A 22751-nucleotide genomic window follows, 5' to 3' on the forward strand; every position below is an offset into this window, starting at 1 on the left:
CACAAAAGAGAGGAGGCATGGCTCCTGTTTGCAAGTGCCACCTCTGGCCACAAATATTGGGGCTCCCAAAATTCAGTATCCCTAGTGGAAGGAGGAGAATGGGGTTGCTATTGATAGAGGTCAGGGCAGAGAAAGAAAGGGAGGTGTAGTGGCAGGGTTAGTTAAGCACCAAGTTCCCTTCTTTCCCGAGTTGTGCACACACCCTCCTCTGTACCTGTGATCCAATCCACCCAGCAAAGTCCAACTTCTCCATCTTGAGCCTCAGTTGGGACGTGGGTCTCTGCGAGCCCCCCACCGCACCCCTAGACCTGTGCAGGTGTGAGCCTTCCTGTTGCTTCTCCGCCAACCGGCTCACAGCGGCGGCGACTGGGTGTGATGTTCCCACCCCCACCCCACGCCCCAGGGAGCTCAGGGAAGACAAAGGATGCGTGTGGCTGCCCCCCAGAGGTTCTCCTAAAGTGCGGCTCCGTGCCTAGTCCAAAAGTGGTGCTCAGGAAAGACGGGGGACATCCAGTGATGGGCGGCAGTGGGGAGCGAGCCTGGAAGAGCAAGGGGCGGGGAGGGCAGCCACACTCCAGGCAGATGCCGCAGGGCCTTGCGCAGGGCCTTGCTCAGCCCCGCTGGCCGCGGGCACCCGCCCCTCGGGCAATGTCCTTCCTTGGTCTGCTAATCTCCGTTTATGGGAGCGTCTTCTCCGCCTTACTTACCTCTGTCTACCCAGACCCTACTGCAGATTTGGAACATGTGAAGTGCCTAAAAGCATTGTTTGAATTAATACCGGACAGTGAATGGGGAGGGTGCACGGAAGCCACTGGAATTCATTGAGTCCTGAGGGATTCTGCGTGGGACCAGGGAGACTGGAAATTTTTAATTTTTTTTTAATTCCCCAAAGTAATTTCAAAGTGATACCAGAGTTGAGAATCATTTGTGGGAAGCTTGGTAGGGATTTGGAGTTCATCTGACTGTAGATCCCCAGATATTGCCAGAGACCCCGCCCTGAATCCTAGGAACCCTCCCGCACAGGCGCTGCAGGTAGAGCGCATCGGGGAAAGGGGCCGGGGGTGGGTGGCTGCGGCCCTGCTCACCTGGAGGAGAACCCGCCGAGGACGTCGGGGTGGGGCTGGCGCTCGCCGGCGCGTCGATCCAGGAATGAGGCTTGGCGCCATCTAGTGCCCGCTGGAGGCTCTGCAGCTGCGATGTGCGGAGCTGCCGGCGCTGGGCTGGGGTCACCGCCGCAGCGTTCCCGGGTCCCAAGAAGGCGATCTGCTCCTCGGACAGCTCCTGCGGTAGGGACCCGGCACAGTCTGCATGGTTTTGTATACCTGTATACCACCGACTCCTTTTAAGATGTTTCCTTAACATCAGATCGCTCTTTGACAACAGAAATAAATGTTGTTGTTGTTGTTGTTGTTGGTGGTGGTGGTGGTGGTGGTGGTGGTGGTGGTGGTGGTGGTGGTGGTGGTGGTGGTGGTGTTTTGCGGTACTGGGGATGGAACCCAGGGGCATTCTACCTCTGAGCGACATCCCCAGCCCTATTATTTATTATTTGATTTCGAAGCAGGGTCTCACTGAGTTGCAAAGGGCCTCACTAAGTAGCTGAAGCTGTCCAAGAACCCTGATCCCCCGGTTTCAGCCTCCGAAAGGCTGGGATTACAAGTGTGTGCCACCACACCCGGCCAGGGATCGCGGTTCGTGGACAGCCTCAGCTACTTGGTGAGGCCCTTTGCAATTCAGTGAGACCCTGTTTCAAAATAAAGAATAAAAAGTAGGGCTGGGATTGTAGCTCAGAGGTAGAATGCCCCTGGGTTCCATCCCCAGTACCGCAAATAAAATTTCAACAGAAATTTAAAAAAAAAGACTTGTAGGACTTGCCATATTGGGCCTTAAGTAGAATATGAAAAGAAAATTATGTTAATTCTAGCTAGATTTGTTGGCCAACAACTTCTGAATCCCTGAATTTTTAGAATAAAAGAAGAGGTAGAGCTGGGCACGGTAGTGCCTGCCCATAATCCCAGGACTTGGGAGGCTCAAACAGGAGGATCCCAGGTTAGCAAGACTCTCTGCAACTTAGTGAGACCCTGTTTCAAAATGAAAATTTAAAAAAGGGCAGAGTGTAGCTTAGAAGTAGAATGGCCCTAGTTCAATCCAAGAAAGAAAGAGGATAGAGGGATTCAAAAGTGTTGTAGAGGTGTTAAAGACATTTTAACTTCAAATTGAGGCTTTCACCTTGAAGTAATTAAATGTATTAAAGGAGAGTTGTAAAGGTTATGATTTTATCACTGTTTCAGTGTCGTTTAACACAAGGCAAGCTACCTTTCCAGTGCTTTGAGACCTCCACCTGAAGAAACAAATGCAGAAAAGAAGGACTAGCCCTGAACGCCAAACACCTGGATCCGAGCCCCAGCTCTGCCGCGTTCTAGCTGTGTGGCTTTGGGCAAGGTACAGAGCCTCTGGGCTTTTGACTAGGTGCGAGATGACTCAGAGGACTCATCTTCGAGTCCAGTCCTTATCCTTTGGCATGTCTGTCTGATTACCAGGTGACGCGTCCTATGCAGGCTCAGAGGAAGCGGGCGTGTTGGCGCACACTCCTAATCCCACTACTTGGGAGGCTGAGACAGGAGGATCACAGGTTCACAACCAGCCTCAGCTACTTAATGAGGCCCCCCTCTGTAACTTTGTGAGACTCTTGTTTTTCAAAAACAAAAATGGGGGTGGGGTGTAGTCAGAGGTAGAATGTCCCTGAGTTCAATCCCCGGTGCAGGCTCGGAGGAGGCAACACACGGGAATCTATGGTAGTGTCTGCCAGAGGACACAGGTGGAAAGTTCTGGCACGCTGTCTTGAGGACTCTGTCAAGATGTTCTCTGAGGTCACTCAGCTTCAGAGGACTCGGTGACTAGTTCCAATGGGACTGGACTGAGATGGGTGGCAGGATTCTGCTTTTGTAGACTGGCCTCTGACACCATCCTGATTTTTAGGACTCCAAGGAAGCTGGGAGCCCTTTATCACTTCTTCTCTGGGTCACCCTTTTCTCTCCTATCCAGGTAGGTGCTTCCCTGGAATCGAAATTGTACTCCTCTGCTTGAGCCCTTCTCTGAAACAACCACCCCCACCCAACACAGCTCAAGCTCCTGACAGCAGCGATGGCTGGCCCGCCCACCTCCCTAGCCACACCCCTGACCATAGGGCCCGCCCACCTCTCTACCCACACCCATGACCATAGGTCCCACCCCCTCCCTAGCCACACCCCTAACTATAGGTCCCTCCCCCTCTAGCCACACCCCTGACCATAGGTCCCGCCCACCTCTCTAGCCACACCCATGACCATAGGGCCCACCCATCTCTCTACCCACACCCCTGACTATAGGTCCCTCCCCCTCTCTAGCCACACCCCTGACCATAGGTTCCGCCCACCTCTCTAGCCACACCCATGACCATAGGGCCCACCCATCTCTCTACCCACACCCATGACCATAGGTCCCACCCCCTCCCTAGCCACACCCCTGACAATAGGTCCCTCCCTCTCTCTAGCCACACCCCTAACCGTAGGTCCCGCCCACCTCTCTAGCCACACCCCAGACCATAGGTCCCACCTACCTCCCTAGCCACACCCCTGATCATAAGTCCCGCCCCTCTACCCACACCCCTGACCACGGGTCCCGCCCACCTCTCTAGCCACACCCCGGACCATGGGTCCTATCCACCTCTAGCCACACCCTTGGCAATAGGTCCCGCCCACCTCCGTAGCCACACCCCTGACCATAGGTCCCACCCATCTCTCTAGCCACACCCCTGACCACGGGTCCCACCCACCTCCCTAGCCACACCCCTGACCATGAGTCCTGTCCACCTCTCTAGCTACACCCCTGACCACGGGTCCTGCCCACCTCCCTGACAAAGGTCCCTCCAACACCCTAGCCACACCCCTGACCATGGGTCCCACCCCTCTCTAGCCACACCCCTGACCATGGGTCCCACCCCTCTCTAGCCACACCCCTGACCACGGGTCCCGCCCACCTCCCTAGCCACACCCCTGACCATGAGTCCTGTCCACCTCTCTAGTCACACCCCTGACCACGGGTCCCGCCCACCTCCCTGACAAAGGTCCCTCCCACCCCCTAGCCACACCCCTGACCTTGGGTCCCGCCCACCCCCTAAACACATCCCTGATACCAGGGAGAAGCAGCAGCCATGTTTACACCTCCTGGGACGTGCAACCATCCCTGAATGTCCTTCTATAAGCAGCGCTGTTCTTTCCTCTCCACCTAGCTTACCTGACCTCCAGGATTCAGCATCACCCCCTACCTTCTCATGACAGGCACACCCACACGTGTGTGCACAATCACACACACACACACACACACACACGTGTAGGTGCTCTTCTGGCTCACACCTGCCAGAGTCTATATTACAAAAATTATCTATTTTCAATGCTGCCAACTTGTGACCCACAGGCCAGACTGAATCTCTAGGCCTACTGTGTTTTCAAAAATAAATTCAAATTGGCTGCCAACATTTAATTATCGAAAGATTTCACATGAAAATGAAGATTTCTGGCTGACTCTAAAAAAAAATAAAAAGTAAGATCCAGCAATACTGGGCCCACATGGTCACACTGCATTAATGTGCCAGAGATGAGAAGCAGCCTCCCCATTTAGACAGGGCTCTCCAGGCCACTTCCGTCCCCACCCTGCCTACAGTGTTCTTTTATGTCACTTTCCTGGCCCCCAAAGCAAAGGCACTGTGTTATAAGCCCTTCACCAGTGAGTCTCCAGATCCAGGTACACCTCATCTGGAGACCATCACAATGTAGGTGGTTGGCAGGGATTTCTTTTTTTTTTTTTTTTTTTTTTTTTTGGTGGTGGTGGTACTGGGGTTCCTGGATGCCCTTCTACCTCCGGGCTACACTCCCAGACCTATTTTTTACATTTTCATTTTGGAAACAGGGTCTCCTAAACCAGCGCGCGCGGCTGGCTTCAAACCTGCGTGATCCTCCTGTCTCTGCCTCCCAAGCGCGGGGATTACAAGCGTGCGCCACCACGCCCGGCTGGCAGGGATTTCTGAAATAGGTTAAGTATCTGAACAAGAAAGTAGCCACAACTGCACTCCAAACAAGACCAAGAGAAAGTGCCAGACACTGCCAGGAACGAGCTGCTTGTCCCATGTACAGCGCTCCAGAGGGTAAAGAAAGGTGTTCACTGGCCCAGAGGACTGGGATTTATATTCTCCAAACAGCTAGAATGCCTGTGCGTGCTGGGAGCTGTCCGCGGTGCTGAAGTGGCCCTAGGCTGCCTGTGTGGCACCAGAGGAGTGCGTCTGGCCTGATCTCTGTGCCTTATCCATGTGTGCTGGGCAGAATATAGTCCATGTTAGCCAGCTAGGAAGAGCAGAGGGTCACACCCTCCTCATCAGAGCAGGAGGCCCCTGCCAAACACTCCTAATCCTGAGTGCGGTCAAAGGGCCGAAGGTCTCCAGTGGACAGCCCACTTCCCTTACTTCAACTCATCTACCTCCACCTTGGGATTTTCCACCTGCTCTGTGATGGTCCTTGTAACACTTGTCTTTAGATCAATTAAAAAAATTTTTTTTACTTGAGTTTATTTCCAAAGGAAATGTTACAGAGCTCCACAATCCCTCATCTGCAAATCTAAAAAGTCAAAGTTTTTCAAAGCTTAAAACAAACTTATGTACTAGCAAAACTCAACCTGAATGGAGGTGAGCTATTTACAGTCTCTACTTATTCCAATTAGTGTGAATTGTCACCGATTTCTTTACACACGCGCACACACAAACGTTAATGTGTTTTCTTTTTGTGTGTGTGGTACTGGGGTAGAACCCAGAGGCTTTCTACCTCCGGGCTATACTCCCAGCCCTATTTTATATTTTATTTTTGAAGCAGGATCTCACTAAGTTGCTGAGAGACTCACTAACTAGCTGAGGCTGGCTTCGAACCTGCACGATCCTCCTGTCTCCACCTCCCAAGCGCGGGGATTACAAGCGTGCGCCACCACGCCCGGCTAATGTGTTTTCTTATAAGTACTTCTCCTAACACTGCTGGAGGTATTAAGGTACACTGAATACAATCATGTGATGATCTTTTAAAGATATGAAAAAAGCCAGGTGTTATGGCACACATCTGTAATCCCAGTACTTGGGAAGCTGAAACAGAAGGACCATAAGTTCAAAGCCAGCCTTACCAACTTAGTAAAGCCCTGTTTTTAAAAAAAATGTTTTTAAATGGGCAAGGGTTGTAGCTCAGAGATAGAGCACCCCTTGGCTCAATTATTAGTACCAAAAATAAAATAAAATATAAAAATCCAGATGCTTAAATATATCTGTGCCCAAGAATTTTTCATAAGGCTCTATGACCCTGCCACACTAACACACACAGAAAATCAATATCACGTGCTATGAAGAGGAGACAGCCATAAGAATAAATACAATTAAAATACAAATCAAATGTTAAGGAAAAACACTTTTCCAAAAAATTAAAAAGGAACACCGAAAATTATCTGACAGCCATTCATGGCTGGGGTACAGTTGACCTCTGCCCTATCAGCGGCCCTCATGCTGAATGCCTGCAGAATCCAAGGCCTGTCACCTGTTTCCCTGTGTGATCTGCAGTGGGGTCAAGCCCCCACTTTTCCTTGAAGAACTGAGCACCTACTTTGAATATCTCATCAGGAAGGCATTTTATCGCTGATGGCTGGAAATACGGCATCAATTCCCTGTCGAGCATTCGGAGCTCGGCCTTAGTTAATCCAGCTGGAGAGAAAGAGAAAGCACAAGGGTTTAGTTCAAGCTATCGAAACGCCACTTGTTTTATTAACAGCACTGCATACAGTGCAGATCTGCATGTCCCAGGCAGGCAGCATCCCCCACCAAAGGCCCGAGAGATCACACTAGGGAACTGAGTTCCTTAATTAATCAACTCAGAAAAATATGTGGGTCTCATTAGCCTTGATTGGCCCCCGACTGTGAAATGTATCCCCAGAAGGAGCTTCAATATACATACTTTGGGATTGTGTATAAATCTATTTAGGGGCCGATTAAATCACATTCTAAACCAGTATTTTTCAAACTGTGGTGTTCACAAGAATCACTGGCAGAATTTGTTTAAAAATCAAATTTGGGCCCGGCATGGTGGTACACACCTGTAATCCCAGTATTTGGATTTGAGGACAGAGACAGCAAGTAGTGAGACTCTCATCAACTTAGCAAGACCTTGTTTCAAAATAAAAAAATAAAATAGGGCTGGGGGTACAGCTTGGAGGTAGAATGTCCTAGATTCAATCCCCAACACCACACAAAAATAAATACCAGATTTGCACACACCACCCACTGCAACTTCAAGCCATGAAATCTGAGTTCTATTCCATCCTGACTGGTGTTTATGACATGTGGCCAAGGATTCATATATATATATATATATATATATATATATATATTTTCATCTTAGTTCCAAATTTAAGGGTTTTTTGGAGGGGTTTTTGTTTGTTTGTTTGTTTGGGTTTTTTGGGTGGTACTGGGGTTCCTGGAAACCCTTCTACCTCCGGGCTATACTCCCAGACCTATTTTATACTTCTTTTTTAAAATTTGGAAACAGGGTCTCCCAAGCAAGCGTGGCTGGCCTCGAACCTGCGCGGTCCTCTTATCTCCGCCTCCCAACCGCGGGGATTACAAGCGTGTGCCACCACGCCTGGCTCCGAATTTAGGTTTGAAAGGGGAGGGAAAGGTACATTCATGGTGACTCTTACCTGCAATGGTCCCTAGCTCCTGCAAGATAGCGCTGGTCCACTCAGTGGGATCCCCAAACACGACTTGTGCCTTCCTCTTAAACTCAGCCAAGATATGGGTGCTGCAGAGCAAGGTCCCAATTCTGGCCACAACCACCCTGGTTGAAGAGGAAGTAACATAGTGCGGGCTTGGGGAACTCTCCAGATTAAAAAAACCAACAACTCTGTGCAGAGGTAAATAGGCTCAGCACCAAGACTAGTCCCATTTTAGCCCAGGAAGATATAAAGCATCCAAAAGGGGTAACATTTGAATGGATGGATGCACGGACAGATGTGTGCATGGGTAAATGCCTCATTTGCTGTTTTATGAACTATTTCGGTTACCTGAATTCTGAGATCTTTATACGTTGGATTTCAGTGATGTTCATAGCACACAGGATAGCACCAAGTCCTACTAAATGAAAGCTCTTCAGATCCTGGATGCTATAGCCAGAATCCTCCAGGAACCCTTGCAGAATGGATTTAGCCTATAAAAAAAAAAAAGATACGAAATATCTGCTGGTTAAATCTCCTTCAGGAATTCATATGATCTTCAGATACTTTGGACACGCTTCTGCACTGGGATCCAAACATTTCTAGCAACTGTTTCCACAACTTTCCAATAAAACCTGATAATTTCTCACCTCTCTGCCTTTGCTCAGATCAGACCCTCCATCTGAAATATCCTTCCGCACCCCCAACTGTTAAAATCCAGGCATGTTTTTATGTCTTAGTTCAATTCAAGTATCACCTTCTCCAGGAAGTTTTTCCTGGCTAGCCAGAATGAAATTTTCTTCCTGTATTTTCTACAGAAATATATCTCCCACTGGCTCTTCAATTCCAGAGAGTAGTGCATAAAATACTTTAGTGTTCAAATTTACACAGGGCAATCTCGGGTGAGCTCTTATTTAAGGGGGCTGATGTAGTGTCCCTGTAATCCCAGCATAGTGGGCATTCGTTGTTGATGACTGCCCCTGGAAAACCACCCCTCCCACACTCTTCTCCGTGGGGTTCAGTTAGAGTTAACTGCATCCTGTGACCCACAGGCAATGATGTGGCCTGCTTCTGTCCATACCATTGCTTGGACTAGCTGCAGTAATTCATCCTAAATTATGTATGTGATCCAGCCGGAGCCAAAAAAGACTTTGGCTGAAGCAATCAGGAAAAAACAAGCCTTCTTTATGCTGAACTTGAACTTGGGAGGATACACACAGTAATCCTTAGAAGGATCTGCATCTTCTAAAAGATGGATTTAATAAAGACCATCTAGAGGAAAGCAGAGACTCCTAAAATGGTGAGAGCTGGAAACCCAAACACAGTGTAGAGCCAGGCGTGGTGGCATACGCTTGTAATCCCAGCATTTGGGGAGGGGGAGTTGAGGCAGGAGGATCTCAATTCGCAGACAGCCTCAGCTACTAAGTGAGGCTCTCTGCAACTCAGTGAGACCCCGTTTCAAAATAAAGAATAAAAAATAGGGCTGGGGGTGTAGCTCAGAGGTAGAATGCCCCTGGATTCTATCCCTAGTACCAGGGGGGGAAAAAAGTGTGGAAGCTCCTGGACCCAGATATACCTGAACTCTAAAGCTGGATTTTTCCATTTCAGGAATCAATAAATTGCTTCTCTTCCTCAAAGTAGGGTTAGGTTTGCTGCCATTTCTGAGTAAATGAGCCCGATTCATCTAATCTACCTCTGTTGAACCTGAGGAATGACTGAAACCAGTTCCTTAAAGATGAGCATAAAACAGAGTCTAGGTCATTTGATGCTGGTGGGCATGGGCAACAAAATGTCAAGAGACCACAAGGCAAAAAACGAGGAAGAGACGACTGAGGACCAACATGTCCTGAGTGGGAGTGAAGGTCGCAAAGATGTGGTCGGTCTTCCCTCTGCCTTCCATGTCAGCCAATCCCCTCACACCGCGTGGATCATGACAGCGTTGAGAAAAATGTTGAGACGCGTTGCGATGGGGATGATTCCACATCCCAGGTGGCTGCTGCCTTCCACCCCTCAAATCTGATTAAGAGCTACCTCCTCACCAGGCATGGCGGTCCATGCCAGCAATCTCAGTACTTGGGATGCTGAGACAGGAGGCCCATAGGTGTGAGGCCAGCCTCAGCAATGCAGAGAGACTCTTAGCAAGCTAGCAAGGTCCTACTTCAAAATTAAGAGAAAAATAAAATAGGACTTGGGGTGTAGCTCAGAGGTAAAATATCCCTGAGTTTGAATATAAATATCCCCAGTACCCCCATAAAAAGTACTATCTTCTCACAGAAGCCTACCCACAGGACTCCCCCATCTCAAACAGCCTCCCTCGCCACTATTTTGGGAATAATCTATTCTCTGTATTAATTATAATTTTTTTAAATGTTTCACCTGGCTCACTCGCTTTTTGTCCGCAGCACCCACATGATCAGAGCTGGCTCCACATCGTGTTTGAGTTTCCAGCTCTGCAGCATCCTTGAAGACAAGGACCATGGCAAGCTAGTCGGCCGTCATGTCGCATACATCTCATGCCCCACACATCTAGCACAGTGCCTGCCACGTAGCAGAAGTTCAATACGTACTTTTTGAAAAAATAAACAAATGAGCATCTGAGCACGGGGTCTGTAGAAGTCACAGGCAATAAATGCCATCCTCCTTCTGCCTTTGCATGATGGACTGGCTTCGGGGATACTCCTCATATTTCTGCAGATCACACCGGTCCACGCCTTCATCAAGTTGCCTTCAGTGATTATGAAGTTCACAGCCACGACAGGGAAGTTTCAGTAAAGCCAGGCATACGCTTAAATGTCTTTAAGTGGGATGGGAACAGGCATCCGAAATACCGATGGCTGGCATTTATTTGGTGTTTACGGTGTGGTGGCACCATTTGGACAACTTTCCACATACTGTCTCATACTAATTTTTGCCACAATCCTATTTGGTAAGTATTAATACTATCCCTCTTTCACAGAGGGACAACTGAGTCACAGAGGCCGTAAGTACAGCCAGGACATGTTGCTACAAAAGAATCATCCCAGGATCAAACCCCAGAGAGCAGACTCCAGAGCCCAGTGAAGATGTGGGACTATAAAGAAAAGATGGAGACTCAACCTAGTTTTTGAACTTTTCTTATTAAGTCCCTACAATCAGGTTTCACGAGTTGACTCATCGCAGTGTGTGCTTCCCCAAACATCAGGCGTGCCTGCTGAAAATGAAAGTGCAAAGGTACAATCCAACTAAAATTACTTGGAAGATGCCATATTAAGTTGTCCTTGCCATTGGAACCCAGAAAATGCAGGCTCAGCCCGCAAGGTGATACGACAAAAAACATTTCCTTGAATGACTGGACCAGGGTCTATGAAACGATTCCAAGACAATTAATACCAACATTCTCAAGGCAATATTCACCACTGAAAAATGAGTAACTGTAAGATTTCAATCTCTCTGTTCATCCCTCTGGCTCCTGTAATAGTTTTTCCCCCTTCTATTGGATTTTAAGCTGAACTATCTGTTAATGTAGCTCCTCCAGGTCTGACTATTAATCTAGAAGCCTGCATTTAAGGATCTGATTGGGAGCTCACGTTGAGGAACGGACTGCAAATGATATATGCAAATGTTAGATTTTCATATCCTCTTCGAACATATTGATAAATCTCACTGCCATCCGTGGGAATTAAAATCGGTGCAAAGTGAAAGAGAGACTCTCGTTTCTAAGTTGGATCTATCTTTCTGTTTCTCTGAGACTGCAAATAGCATGGTTTTAATATCGGCAATGCAATGTGGCACTTCTCAAACGAGTCAGAGCCGGTTTTAGAGCCACGGAATCACGGGATTATAGGATGCTGGGGTGGAAGGAACTCCGAATTTCTGGGTTTAACTCTCTCATCCTACAAAGGAAGAAGCCTACCCAGAGCGGGGGAGCGTGGTGGTGGTGATGACGATGATGATGGTGACGATGACGATGATGGCGGTGGCCACGGTGATAACAATAGAAACAGCTCATGTCACTGACCTCCATGGACCACACGTGGTTCCTTTATTATCTCATTTGATCTTCATGGCCAGAACTGCCACGCTGCCCAGTTCTGAGGGGTGGGCATCACTCTCACCTTGTTTCTAGTTGGATGGTGCTGCTTAGAAGGATGCAGTGGCGACCCTGATTACACAGTCACGGGAGTGGGAGACATGTACGGGTTTTGCCTGCTCAGCATCCACATTTCCTCATTGTTTAATAACACTGCCATGGTTTTCCTTTCTAGAACTACTCTGTATTAGTTTCTAACTGCTCCTCTAACAAATCGCCACCAATTTTGTGGCTTAAAACAATGTAAGTTGGCCGGTGGTGCAGGCTTGTAATCACAGCCTTGGGGAGGCTGGGACAGGAGGATCACAGTTGGGGGACAGCCTCAGTTATTACGTAGTTGGGCCCTTTGCAATTCAGTGAGACCTTGTTTCCAAATAAAGAATAAAAAATAGGACTGGGGGTATAGGTTGGAAGTAGAATGCCCCTGGGCTCCATCCCCAGTACCACAATAAATAAATAAATAAATAAATAAATAAATAAATAAATAACAATGTGAGTTTATTCACGTATATATCTCTGGAGGTCTAAAGTCCTAAAATGAACAAGCACAATGTGTTCCATCTGGGGTTTCTAGGAGAGATTGCATTTCCTAGCTATTTCTAGGTCCTAGAGACCACCTGCCTTCTTTGATTCCTGGTTCCCTGCACTATATTCAAAACCAACAGTATAGCAGAGCATGGTAGCACACTCCTGTAATCCCAGTGCTTGGGAGGCTGAGACCGAAGGGTTGCAATTTCAAGGCCAGTCTCAGCAACTTAGCTAGACCCTCAGCCACTTATCAAGACTGTATTTATAATTTTTTTAAATCTGGGGTTGCGGCTCAGAGGCAGAATGCCTTGAGTTCAATCCTCAGGACCAAAACAAACAAGACAACAACAGAAAACCAACAGCAGAGCGCCCTTGAGTTCCTCTCGTCCATGATCACATCGCCATCCATAGCTGCAGCACTCCTCCCTCCCTCCCATACGGCCCCTTGTGACCACACTGGAACCACCAAGATAATTCAGCGTAATCTCCCCATCTCCAGAACCTTAAATAAATCACATTTTTGGAAGCCTGGCATGATGGCCCATGCTTATAATTAATTCCAGTACTTGGGAGGCTGAGACAGGAGCATCACAGGTTCGAAGCCAGCCTCGACAACTCAGCAAGTCCCTCTGCAACTTAGTGAGATCCTGTTTCCAAATAAGAAATAAAATCGGGCTTGGGGGTTTAGCTCAGAGGAAAACTGCCTCTGGGTTTTCCAATCTCCAATGCCACCAAAAATAATAATTAATAAATAAATAAATCACTTTTGCAAAGGCCCCGTGGCCTCATAAGGGAGCATACATAGAAGTTCCAGGGATTTGATGCGGACACTTTTTTGGTGGGGGCTTACTCAGCTTTCTGCATGCGCTTTCCCCCCTTCTGCTAGGGGGTCCCAGCAGAGGAACTCCGCTTGCTCGTGCAGGCCTGGCCAGCTCCCATGTCCTACCCCCGGCCAGAGTGATTACTCAGGGCTAAGAAACTACTGGAGCTCCTGGTAGGACTTAAATAAAGATGTGAAAGAAACGTATTTATGAGGTGGCTAATCAGGGTACGTAAGCCCAGTGCTGGGAAGGCCCTGTGAGGGGGGCCGCCTGAGGAGGAGGACACAAGCCGCAGCCGCCCTTTCCAGTAGCCGAGCGGATGGGGCACCTGAAGCACCTCTCCTAGTCGAAACCATTACAGCTCCAGGGAGAACTTCTTTAGCCCAGGAAGGATTTGCCTCCTACCAGAGACAACCAGACCACTGAACAAAATACATAAAACACCTAGATTCGGAGATCAGACATCCGGGATCACAGGCTGGCAATCTTCAAAGAAGGAAAATAGTCAAGGTGAGCCCGCAAATTGCCCTCCCTTGCTACCCAGAGGCACTTTCAAGGTCATAGAGCAGGGAGGGGAACCCCAAACAAGCCCAGGGGTGCAGCTGAGTTGAAGACACCGCCATCCCAGGTCAAATATGCACCAAAAAAAAGCAAACCTAGCAAATGACTCTTCCTCAGAGGTTCACCCCACACTTAACACGTAGCAGTCCACTTACACTGACCCCTCTAAGATAAGAATGCTTTAGTATTCACTCATTCAATGAATATTCATTTATCCAATGAATATTTATTATGCAATAAAACATGCATGTCCAACTATATATTTTTTTAAAGAAAAATATGCTCTACTCATCTTTTATAGATACAATTTCTGTGCCCAGGCTCTATTCTAAGCCAGGATAAATATCACAGGTGGCCCCAAAGGAAATGAACTCAAGCTCTTAGAATGTTTTCTTACCCTATATGCAGTCTCGCAGAACCACCAATCTACGTTTTTCTGTAAATAATCATACAAAAGAAAGAGAGAGAAAGATCCAAGTTCACAGAGGCCAGAGTTACCCACTTACTGTTTGCAAGATGAAGAATTAGAAAAAAGAAAAAAATGCATGGAGAGTTCTAGAAATCTGCAAAGGTGTGTGTTTGAATATTGAGTCCTGATTTGCACATGGAAGGAAGGAAACTCCACAGAGGCAAGGAAATAACCACAAAAAGGCAGAGACTGAGCATTTCCTAAATTTGCATGAAGTTGGAAAGAATTCACATTCCCCCCCAGCCAGAGTGGAGAGACCTTACAATACACTGAATATCAGGCAGAGCTCTTAGAATCGTGGCCCAGTAAAGCACACTAGTGTACATGAACCATAGAATTAAGGTCATGCTGGACTTGCCCTAATAATACTCAAAAGGAAAAATACAAGGATCAAAATGACTTGAGAGTAATTTAACCGTGAACCGGAACAAAGCTAATATTCTTTAAAGGAATACAACTAAATCAAACACTCAACAACCTAAAATTCACAATGCCCATCAACCAGTCAAAATGACTAGGCTTGCTGCTAATAAGCAAGAAACTACAAGCCGGGCGTGGTGGCGCACGCTTGTAATCCCAGCATTCGGGAGGCTGAGACCAGAGGATCGCGGTTCGGGGACAGCCTCAGCTACTTAGTGAGGCCCTCCGCAACTCAGTGAGACCCGGTTTCAAAATAAAGAATAAAAAATAGGGCAGGGGGTGTAGCTCGGAGGTCAAATGCCCCTGGGTTCCACCGCCAGACCCACAAAAAAAAAAAAAAAAAAAAAAAAAAGAAAAGAAACTACGACCCTGGTTTTGAGTTCATAGAAAAAAATGGTCCGTAGAAACAGGCTCAGAAACAAAAGCGGTGATGGGATTTACAGCAAGCTTATGAAGTGAAAGCAGTTATTATAAATGCCACAAATATGCTCAGGGATATAAGAGAAAATACATGCAAAATTAAGAGGGAACTAGACTATTTAAAATAGCTTGTGAGCCGGGCGTGGTGGCGCATGCTTGTAATCCCTGCACTTGGGAGGCAGAGACAGGAGGATCGCGCAGGTTCGAAGCCAGCCGGGGCTGGCTTAAGAGACCCTGTTTCCAAATAAAAAAGTATAAAACAGGTGTGGGAGTGTAGCCCGGAGGTAGAAGGGCTTCCAGGAACCCCCAGTACCAACAAAAATAAAAAAAAATAAATAAAATAAAATAGCTCGCGATAATATCTACCAACCTGTCCTGGGGTCCATTCTGTCTGCTGGCTCAGGGAAGCCACGGTGTCTATGGAGCTGAGGTCCAGCTGCCCAAGCTCACTCTCATTGAGAGCCAGAGCAATGCGGCCCAGGGAGGCAATATGGTGTTCTCTCCAGGAGGAAGGTATATCCCAGACCTTCAGATGAGAAAAAAAAGCAGATCAGACTGAACATTAGTGACAGCATTTGCTATGGTTTAAATGTTTTGTGCCCCTGAAAAATGTATATGTTGAAACCTAACCCTCGATGTAAACCGTGTTAGAAGGTAGAACCTTTGGGAGGTGACCAGGTCATGAGGGCTCCATCGTCATGAGAGGAGTCATGTCCTTATAAAAGAGGCCTCAGAGCTATCTAGTCCCTTCACACTAGCTAAAGAGGTTTCAAGAGAATGCTACCAATAGTCACGTGTGGTGGTACAAGCCTGTAACCCCCGTACTTGGGAGGCTGAAACAGGAAGATCACAGGTTCGAAGCCAGCCTCAGCAACTTATAGTAAGGCCCTCCACAACATAGTGAGACCCTGTTTCAAAATAAAAAATAAAAATTGGGCTGGGCGTATAGCTTAGAGGTAGAATGCCTCAGGGTTCAGTCTCGAGTACCCCCACCACACATACAAAATGCTATTTATGCTAAACAAGCCTTCACCTGACACTGAATTGACCAGGGCCTGATCTTGGACTTCCTCACTCCTAGAACCATGAGAAATTAGTTTTTGTTGTTTATAAGTACTCAGAATGGTGGCATACTTCTGTAATCCTAGTAGTAGTTGAGAGGGAAGACAGGAGAATCACAGGTTCGAGGCCAGCCTCAGCAACTTAGGAAGATTGTTAGCAACCTACCGAGACCCTGTTTCAAAGCAAAAAATAAAAAAGGGCAGAAGGTATAGCTCAAGGAAAAATGTCCCTGAGTTCTATCCCCAGTACAATAAATAAATAAATAAATAAATATCAGCATAAGCTGTTTTCTTATAGCAGCCTGAACTAAAATAGTTTTTAAGCCAGGCATGGTGGTGCATGCTTGTAATCCCCGCGCTTGGGAGGCGGAGACAGGAGGATCACGCAGGTTCAAAGCCAGCCTCGCTGGCTTAAGAGACCCTGTTTCCAAATAAAAAATATAAAAATGGGTCTGGGAGTGTAGCCTGGAGGTAGAAGGGTTTCCAGGAACCCCAGTACCACCAAAAAAAAATTATATATATATATATATATATATATATATATAGTTTTTAAGACAGATATAGAGTAAGTTTTCTTAGTATAAAAATCTCATATAAATCAATAACAAAATGACTACATTTGTTCTTTTATAAAAGGACAAAAGACTAGCAAGGAATGCATAGAAGAAGTAAACATGGAAAGAAGTTAATTTTTCAGTCATAACAAAAGAAACATTCACTTAAAGCAATATAAGAAGCCAGGCATGGTGGCGCATGCTTGTGATCTCAGCATTTGGGAGACTGAGCCAGGATTGGACAGCCTCGGCTACTACTTAATGAGGCCCTTTGCAACTCAGTGAGACCCTGTTTCAAAATAAAGACTAAAAAATAGGGCTGGGGGTATAGCTCCTAGGTAGAATGCTTCTGGGTTCCATCCCCAGTATCGCAAAAAATAAATAAAAATAAAACAATTAAAGAAGGCCATGCTAGCTCCTCACACAGATAAAGAATAAAAAGAATAGTCACTTGTAGTGTTGCAAAGACATGAAGCAAAGAATACACTCACATGTTATTGCTGAGAATATAAATCGGTGCATGATTGTGTTAGAGCAATTTGGCTATACGTATCAAAAGCTTTCTAGATATTTATATTCTCTTTTACCCAGAAATTCTGCCCCTGGGAATCTAGCCTAAGAAAATTATGAGACAAGGGCCCAAAATCATATGTGCAAAGATTTACCTTGAGGCATTAAAAAACACACTCTCAACCAGGTGTGGTGGCTCATGCCTATAATCTCAGTACTTGGAAGACTGAGACAGAAGGATCACAGGTTCAAGGCCAACCCGAACAACTTATAGGGAGGCCCTTTGCAACATATTTAGTCCCTGTTTCAAAATAAAAAGTAAAATAGAGCTGTTAGCTCAGAGGTTGAATATCCTGGGTTTAATATCCAGTACCTCCCCCCCCCAACACACACAAACAAAAATACAATCTAAATATCTAACAATTAGCTAAATCAAGGCCAGCCATAAAATGGAATATTCTATAGCTTTGTAACAATCTGGTATCTATTTATATTTCTGACATGGAAAAATATACATTCTATACTGCTAGATGTGAAAGACAAGTTATTAAATAACATGTGTGAGACTTTTTTTGTAATACGTACATGTGAATACAGTAATTTCTCCTTGTCTATATCTGCAATCTACAATCAGTTCTACAGATCGTTGTGCAACTAGCAGATTGAACCAACCATGGACTAGAAATATTCTAAAAGTTGCATCTGGAGCTGGGGATGTAGGTCAGTGGTAGCCCATTTGCCTAGTATGCACAAGGCCCTAGGTTTGATCCCAGCACCACACACAACAATGCAGTGTAACAACTACTTACATGGCATTGTACTGGGTTATATGTAAATAATATTTTATATAAGAGACTTGAGCATCTATGAATTTGGGTATCAATGGGGGTCCTGCAAATCCAGTAGATATTAAGGAATGACTATCTACATGAAATGCATGTGTAGGATCTATATTTCATATACATACAAAGAAGTCTGAGAAGCTCCAGGTGAATATACCAAAATATCAACCTCACTTGTCCCAGAGTAAAAGATTCTTCCTTTCTCTCTTTCTCCTTCCTTTCTTCCTTCCTCCTTCCTTCTTTCCTTCTTTCCTTCCTACCTATACTGGGGATTGAACCCAGGGACATTCTACCTCTGAGCCTTATTTTTATATTTATTTGTTTATTTATTTATTTATTTATCTGCAGGTCTGAGGATGGAGCCCAGGGGCATTCAACCTCTGCCCTATTTTTTATTCTTTTTTTTTTTTTTTTTTTTTGAAACAGGGTCTCACTAAGTTGCAGAGAGCCTCACTAAGTAGCTGAGGCTGTCCGCAAACCACGATCCTCCCATGTCAGCCTCCCGAATGCTGGGATTAGAAGCATGTGCCACCACACCCGGCTTATTTTTTATTTTGAAACACGGTCTTTCTAATTTGCGGAGGGCTTTGCTAAGTTGCTGAGACTGGTGGAGAATCTGTGCTCCTCCTGTCTCAGGTTCTCAAGTACTGAGATTACAAGCATGCACCACCACGCCTGGCATGATTTCTTTTCTTCTTTATTATTTTCTGACTTTTCCACAATAAACTTGGATTAACTGTATAAAAAGTAGAGTTATGGCCGGGTGTGGTGGCGCACGCTTGTAATCCCCGCACTTGGGAGGCGGAGACAGGAGAATCGCCCAGGTTCGAAGCTGGCCTCGCTGGCTTAAGAGACCCTGTTTCCAAATAAAAATATAAAAATAGGTCTGGGAGTGTAGCCCGGATATAGAAGGGCTTCCAGGAATCCCAGTACCACCAAAAGACAAAAAAAAAGTAAAGTTATAAATACAATTTTTTTTGTGGTACTGGCAGTGGAACCCAGGGGCTTTTTTACCTCCAGAATATACTCCCAGGCCTATTTTATATTTCATTTGGAAACAGGGTCACACTAAGTTACTGAGAGCCTAAGTAACTGAGGCTGGCTTCGAACCTGTGCAATCCTCCTGTCTCAGCCTCCCAAACACAGGAATTACAAGCATGTGCCACCATGCTCAGCTAAATACAATTTTATTTATTTATTTATTTACTTACTTATTTATTTATTTATTTTTGTGGTACTGGGGGTGGAACCCAGAGGCTTTCTACCTCCGGGTTATACTCCCAGACCCATTTTATATTTTATTTGGAAACAGGGTCTCACTAAATTGCTGAGAGCCTCACTAAGTAACTGAGACTGGCTTCGAACTTGTGCGATCCTCCTGTCTCAGCCTCCCAAGTGCGGGGATTACAAACATGCACCACCACTCCCAGCTTAATTACAATTTTAAACAGTTGAATTGTGTGTGTGTGTGTGTGTGTGTGTGTGTGTGTGTGTGGTACTGGGGGTAGAACCCAGAGGCTTTCTACCTCCGGGCTATACTCCCAGACCTTGTCTATATTTTATTTGGAAACAGGGTCTCACTAAGTTGCTGAGAGCCTCACTAAGTAGCTGAGGCTGGCTTCGAACCTGTGCGATCCTCCTATCTCAGCCTCCCAAGCACAGGGATTACAAGCGTGCGCCACCACGCCCGGCAAACAGTTGAATTTTTTTGTTGTTGTTTGTTTGTTTGTTTTGGTGGTACTGGGGTTCCTGGAAGCCCTTCTACCTCTGGGCTATACTCCCAGACCTATTTTCTGTATTTTTGAAACAGGGTCTCTTAAACCAGCGCGGCTGGCCTCAATCCTCCTGCCTCTGCCTCCCAAGTGCAGGAATTACAAGCGTGCGCCATCACGCCCGGCAAACAGTTGAATTTTTTAACCCCATGAGGGTAACTAGATCTTCTATAACTACCCCAATAGCTAAAATGAACCATTCTGAGGGAACTTTTTTTTTTTTCAGTACTGGGAATGGAACCCTGGGGCATTCTACCTCTGAGCTACACCATCAGCCTTATTTTTTTATTCTTTATTTTGAAACAGGGTCTCACTGAGTTGCAGAGGGCCTCATTAAGCAGCTGAGGCTGCTCACGAACTGCAATCCTCCTGTCTCAGCCTCCCAAACGCTGGGATTACAAGCATACACCACCATGCCCTAATTACCTGAATCGCCTTCTCCTTCAGGGTCAACAGCTGAGGCTGGCTGAAACCCCGGACGGCTCCCAGCAGCTCCACGCTCCTGATGAACGCGTCTTCTTCCATGCAGAGGAGGTCCTTGGGGGCCCAGCAGGCATTGGCTTCAGCCAACCTAAAGATGTCATCGGAAGAGGGAGCGGGGACACCATGGCAACCTGAAGAACAGGGAGACGCAGAGAAGGGGCAGGGAAAGGGAATTTCACAGAATGGTAGTCAATTTCCTCCCTGAATAATATTCTCCACCAGCCTGTTAACTCACAAGGCAGGACAGTGCAGAGACTGAGAGCAGGGACCCGTGGGCCAGTCTGAATCCCACATCTGTCCTTTCCTGCTAACTGCCTGGTAAGAGAATCATGGAAATGTCAGCGTTTTCCACATCTGCATGCACCAAAGAGGAGCTCTGAAACACTGCGACTGGGCCACAGGTCCCCGAGGGCAGCAGGAGCTGGCAGTCCACTGTCCTGACTCAAGGCTCAAACCCAAAGCTGTTTAATCCATGCATAAGATTCCTTGTGAATAAACTGGGGACCCAATCACTTTGTCTGATGGTTAAGAAAATGGAAAGTGAGACAATACAGAAAGCACTTAGAGCCAAGCACACAGGAGGCACTCAAGAAACCTTAGACATTATCATTATTCATGTTACCTGCCTGGTCCCCTATGCATTTGCTTTCAACCCAGAATTAAGAGTTACACAATAAAAGCTGGGCATGGTGGTGCACACCTGTAATCTCGATACTTGGGAGGCTGAGACAGGAGGATCGTGGGTTCCAAGTCAGCCTCAAAAACTTAGCAAGGCTCTCCACAACTTAGTGAAACACTGTTTTTTGTTTTTGGTTGGTTTTCTTTTTTTTTTTTTTTTTTTTTTTTTCGGTCCTGGGGATGGAACCCAGGGACATTCTACCTTCGAGCCACACCCCCCAGCCCTATTTTTTATTCTTCATTTTACAAAGGGCCTCACTATGTAGCAGCTGAGGCTGCCCTTGAACAACAATCCTCCTGTCTCAGCCTCCCACATGCTGGGATTACAAGCATGCACCACCACACCCGGCTTTGAAACCCTGTTTTAAAATTTAAAAATTAGCCTAGAGTATTGTGGTGCACCTTGTTATCTCAGCATTTGGGAGGCTGAGACTGAAGGATCATGGTTCATGGACAGCCTAAGCTACTTAGTGAGGCCCTTTGCAACTCAGTGAGACCCTGTTTCAAAATAAAGAACAAAAACTTAGAGCTGGAGGTGTACCTCAAGGGTAAAATGCCCCTGGGTTCCATACCCAGTACCACAAAAATAAATAAATCAAATTTAAAAATTAAATAGGGATGGGTGTGTAGCTTAGAAGCAGACTGTCCCTGGGTTCAAACCCCAGCACCACAAAAAAGTGAGGGCACAATAAAAAAGGATTCCTCTAGTCCAACCTAAAGGATGATTTCCTGTTCATAAAAATCATAATGGGGTTTATGGCCTTCCCATCTCAGAAAGGAAGAGAAATGTGCCCATTGTGTTTTCCTTGATGACAGAAGAAAGCCATCTATTTCAGTCTTTGAATAAGTTGAAAACAAACAAATCAGTTACCTTCTAACATACTAATAAGATACTACTTTGCTGGCCCCAATATGTGCAGCCTGAGAGAAAACTCAAGGCTCTTTGTCTTAGCAGCTGAGTAGTACTCATGCTGACCAGCACCACCTGGAGCCAGGGCATCTTTTGAGCCCTGTGGTCATTCCCTTCTCATTTGCATCTTCATTGCAAATTCACTGGGCTTCGACCAAGAGGCAAAACTAGACCAGATCAAAGAGCCAAATGTGGTCCTAAGAATCCTTATCATGACCCAGTTGGAGGAGATTAAGGACCCATTCCCTCATAACCAGAAACAGCACCAAATTAGAGAAGAACAGAAGAGTTGACTATCACAGCTGGGATGTGGTCTTATCACTGCTGTATTTCAGGGCTTAGAATAGAGCCTGGTCCATAGAAGGTGCTCAGCAAATATTTGTAGAATAAATGACCTCACATAGGAATTAGCTAAAATAAAAATCAGTGGGTTGGGGATACAGGTCAGCGACAGAGCACTTGCCTAGCGTGTGTGAGGCACTGGGTTCCATCCCCAGCACCAAAACAAAATAAAACCAAGTAGCAGTTCTACTAAATCGTTAATCCCTATAAGCACAGCAGCAATTAATACCCAGAACCAACTAAGAAAACCCTGTGCAGGCACTGGTAACAGCGCGTCCTCCCCAAGCATGGCCAGTCTTTCTTCTGTGTCCTTCCTCCGTACAGCAAGAGTCGCATTATGGACTGCAGGGCTTTGCGGGCAGAGGAAGCAAGTGGTAAGTGCAGATACCAGCAAAAGCCACACTCTCTCGGCATCTGCATTTTCGCAGTTAAATAGGCAAAATCTCAAAGTGAGAAATAAGCCCCGAGAGAAGGTGTGCTCGCTGGCCAAAAGCATCTTTCCACTTTTAGATATTCTTGCATAACTATTATTCTTCTAGTATTC

At 46.3% G+C, this 22751-nt stretch overlaps 1 protein-coding gene across 1 annotated transcript in view; it reads right to left on the minus strand.

The window, feature by feature from the left end:
- Positions 1 to 954: 954 nt before the first annotated feature.
- OTOA (otoancorin) overlaps positions 955 to 22751 on the minus strand; it is a gene marked incomplete at both ends in the record, with an annotated part of 71127 nt that continues 49330 nt past the window's right edge. Inside the window, 6 exons of the mRNA XM_080703924.1 lie at positions 955 to 1281; positions 6666 to 6763; positions 7756 to 7892; positions 8119 to 8261; positions 15426 to 15581; positions 20221 to 20408. Of these exons, the coding sequence (XP_080560050.1) occupies positions 955 to 1281; positions 6666 to 6763; positions 7756 to 7892; positions 8119 to 8261; positions 15426 to 15581; positions 20221 to 20408 (1049 nt within the window). The remainder of the gene's footprint in view (positions 1282 to 6665; positions 6764 to 7755; positions 7893 to 8118; positions 8262 to 15425; positions 15582 to 20220; positions 20409 to 22751) is intronic.

This window comes from Muscardinus avellanarius, assembly GCF_963383645.1.
Source record: "Muscardinus avellanarius genome assembly, chromosome: 10".
NCBI lineage: Eukaryota > Metazoa > Chordata > Mammalia > Rodentia > Gliridae > Muscardinus > Muscardinus avellanarius.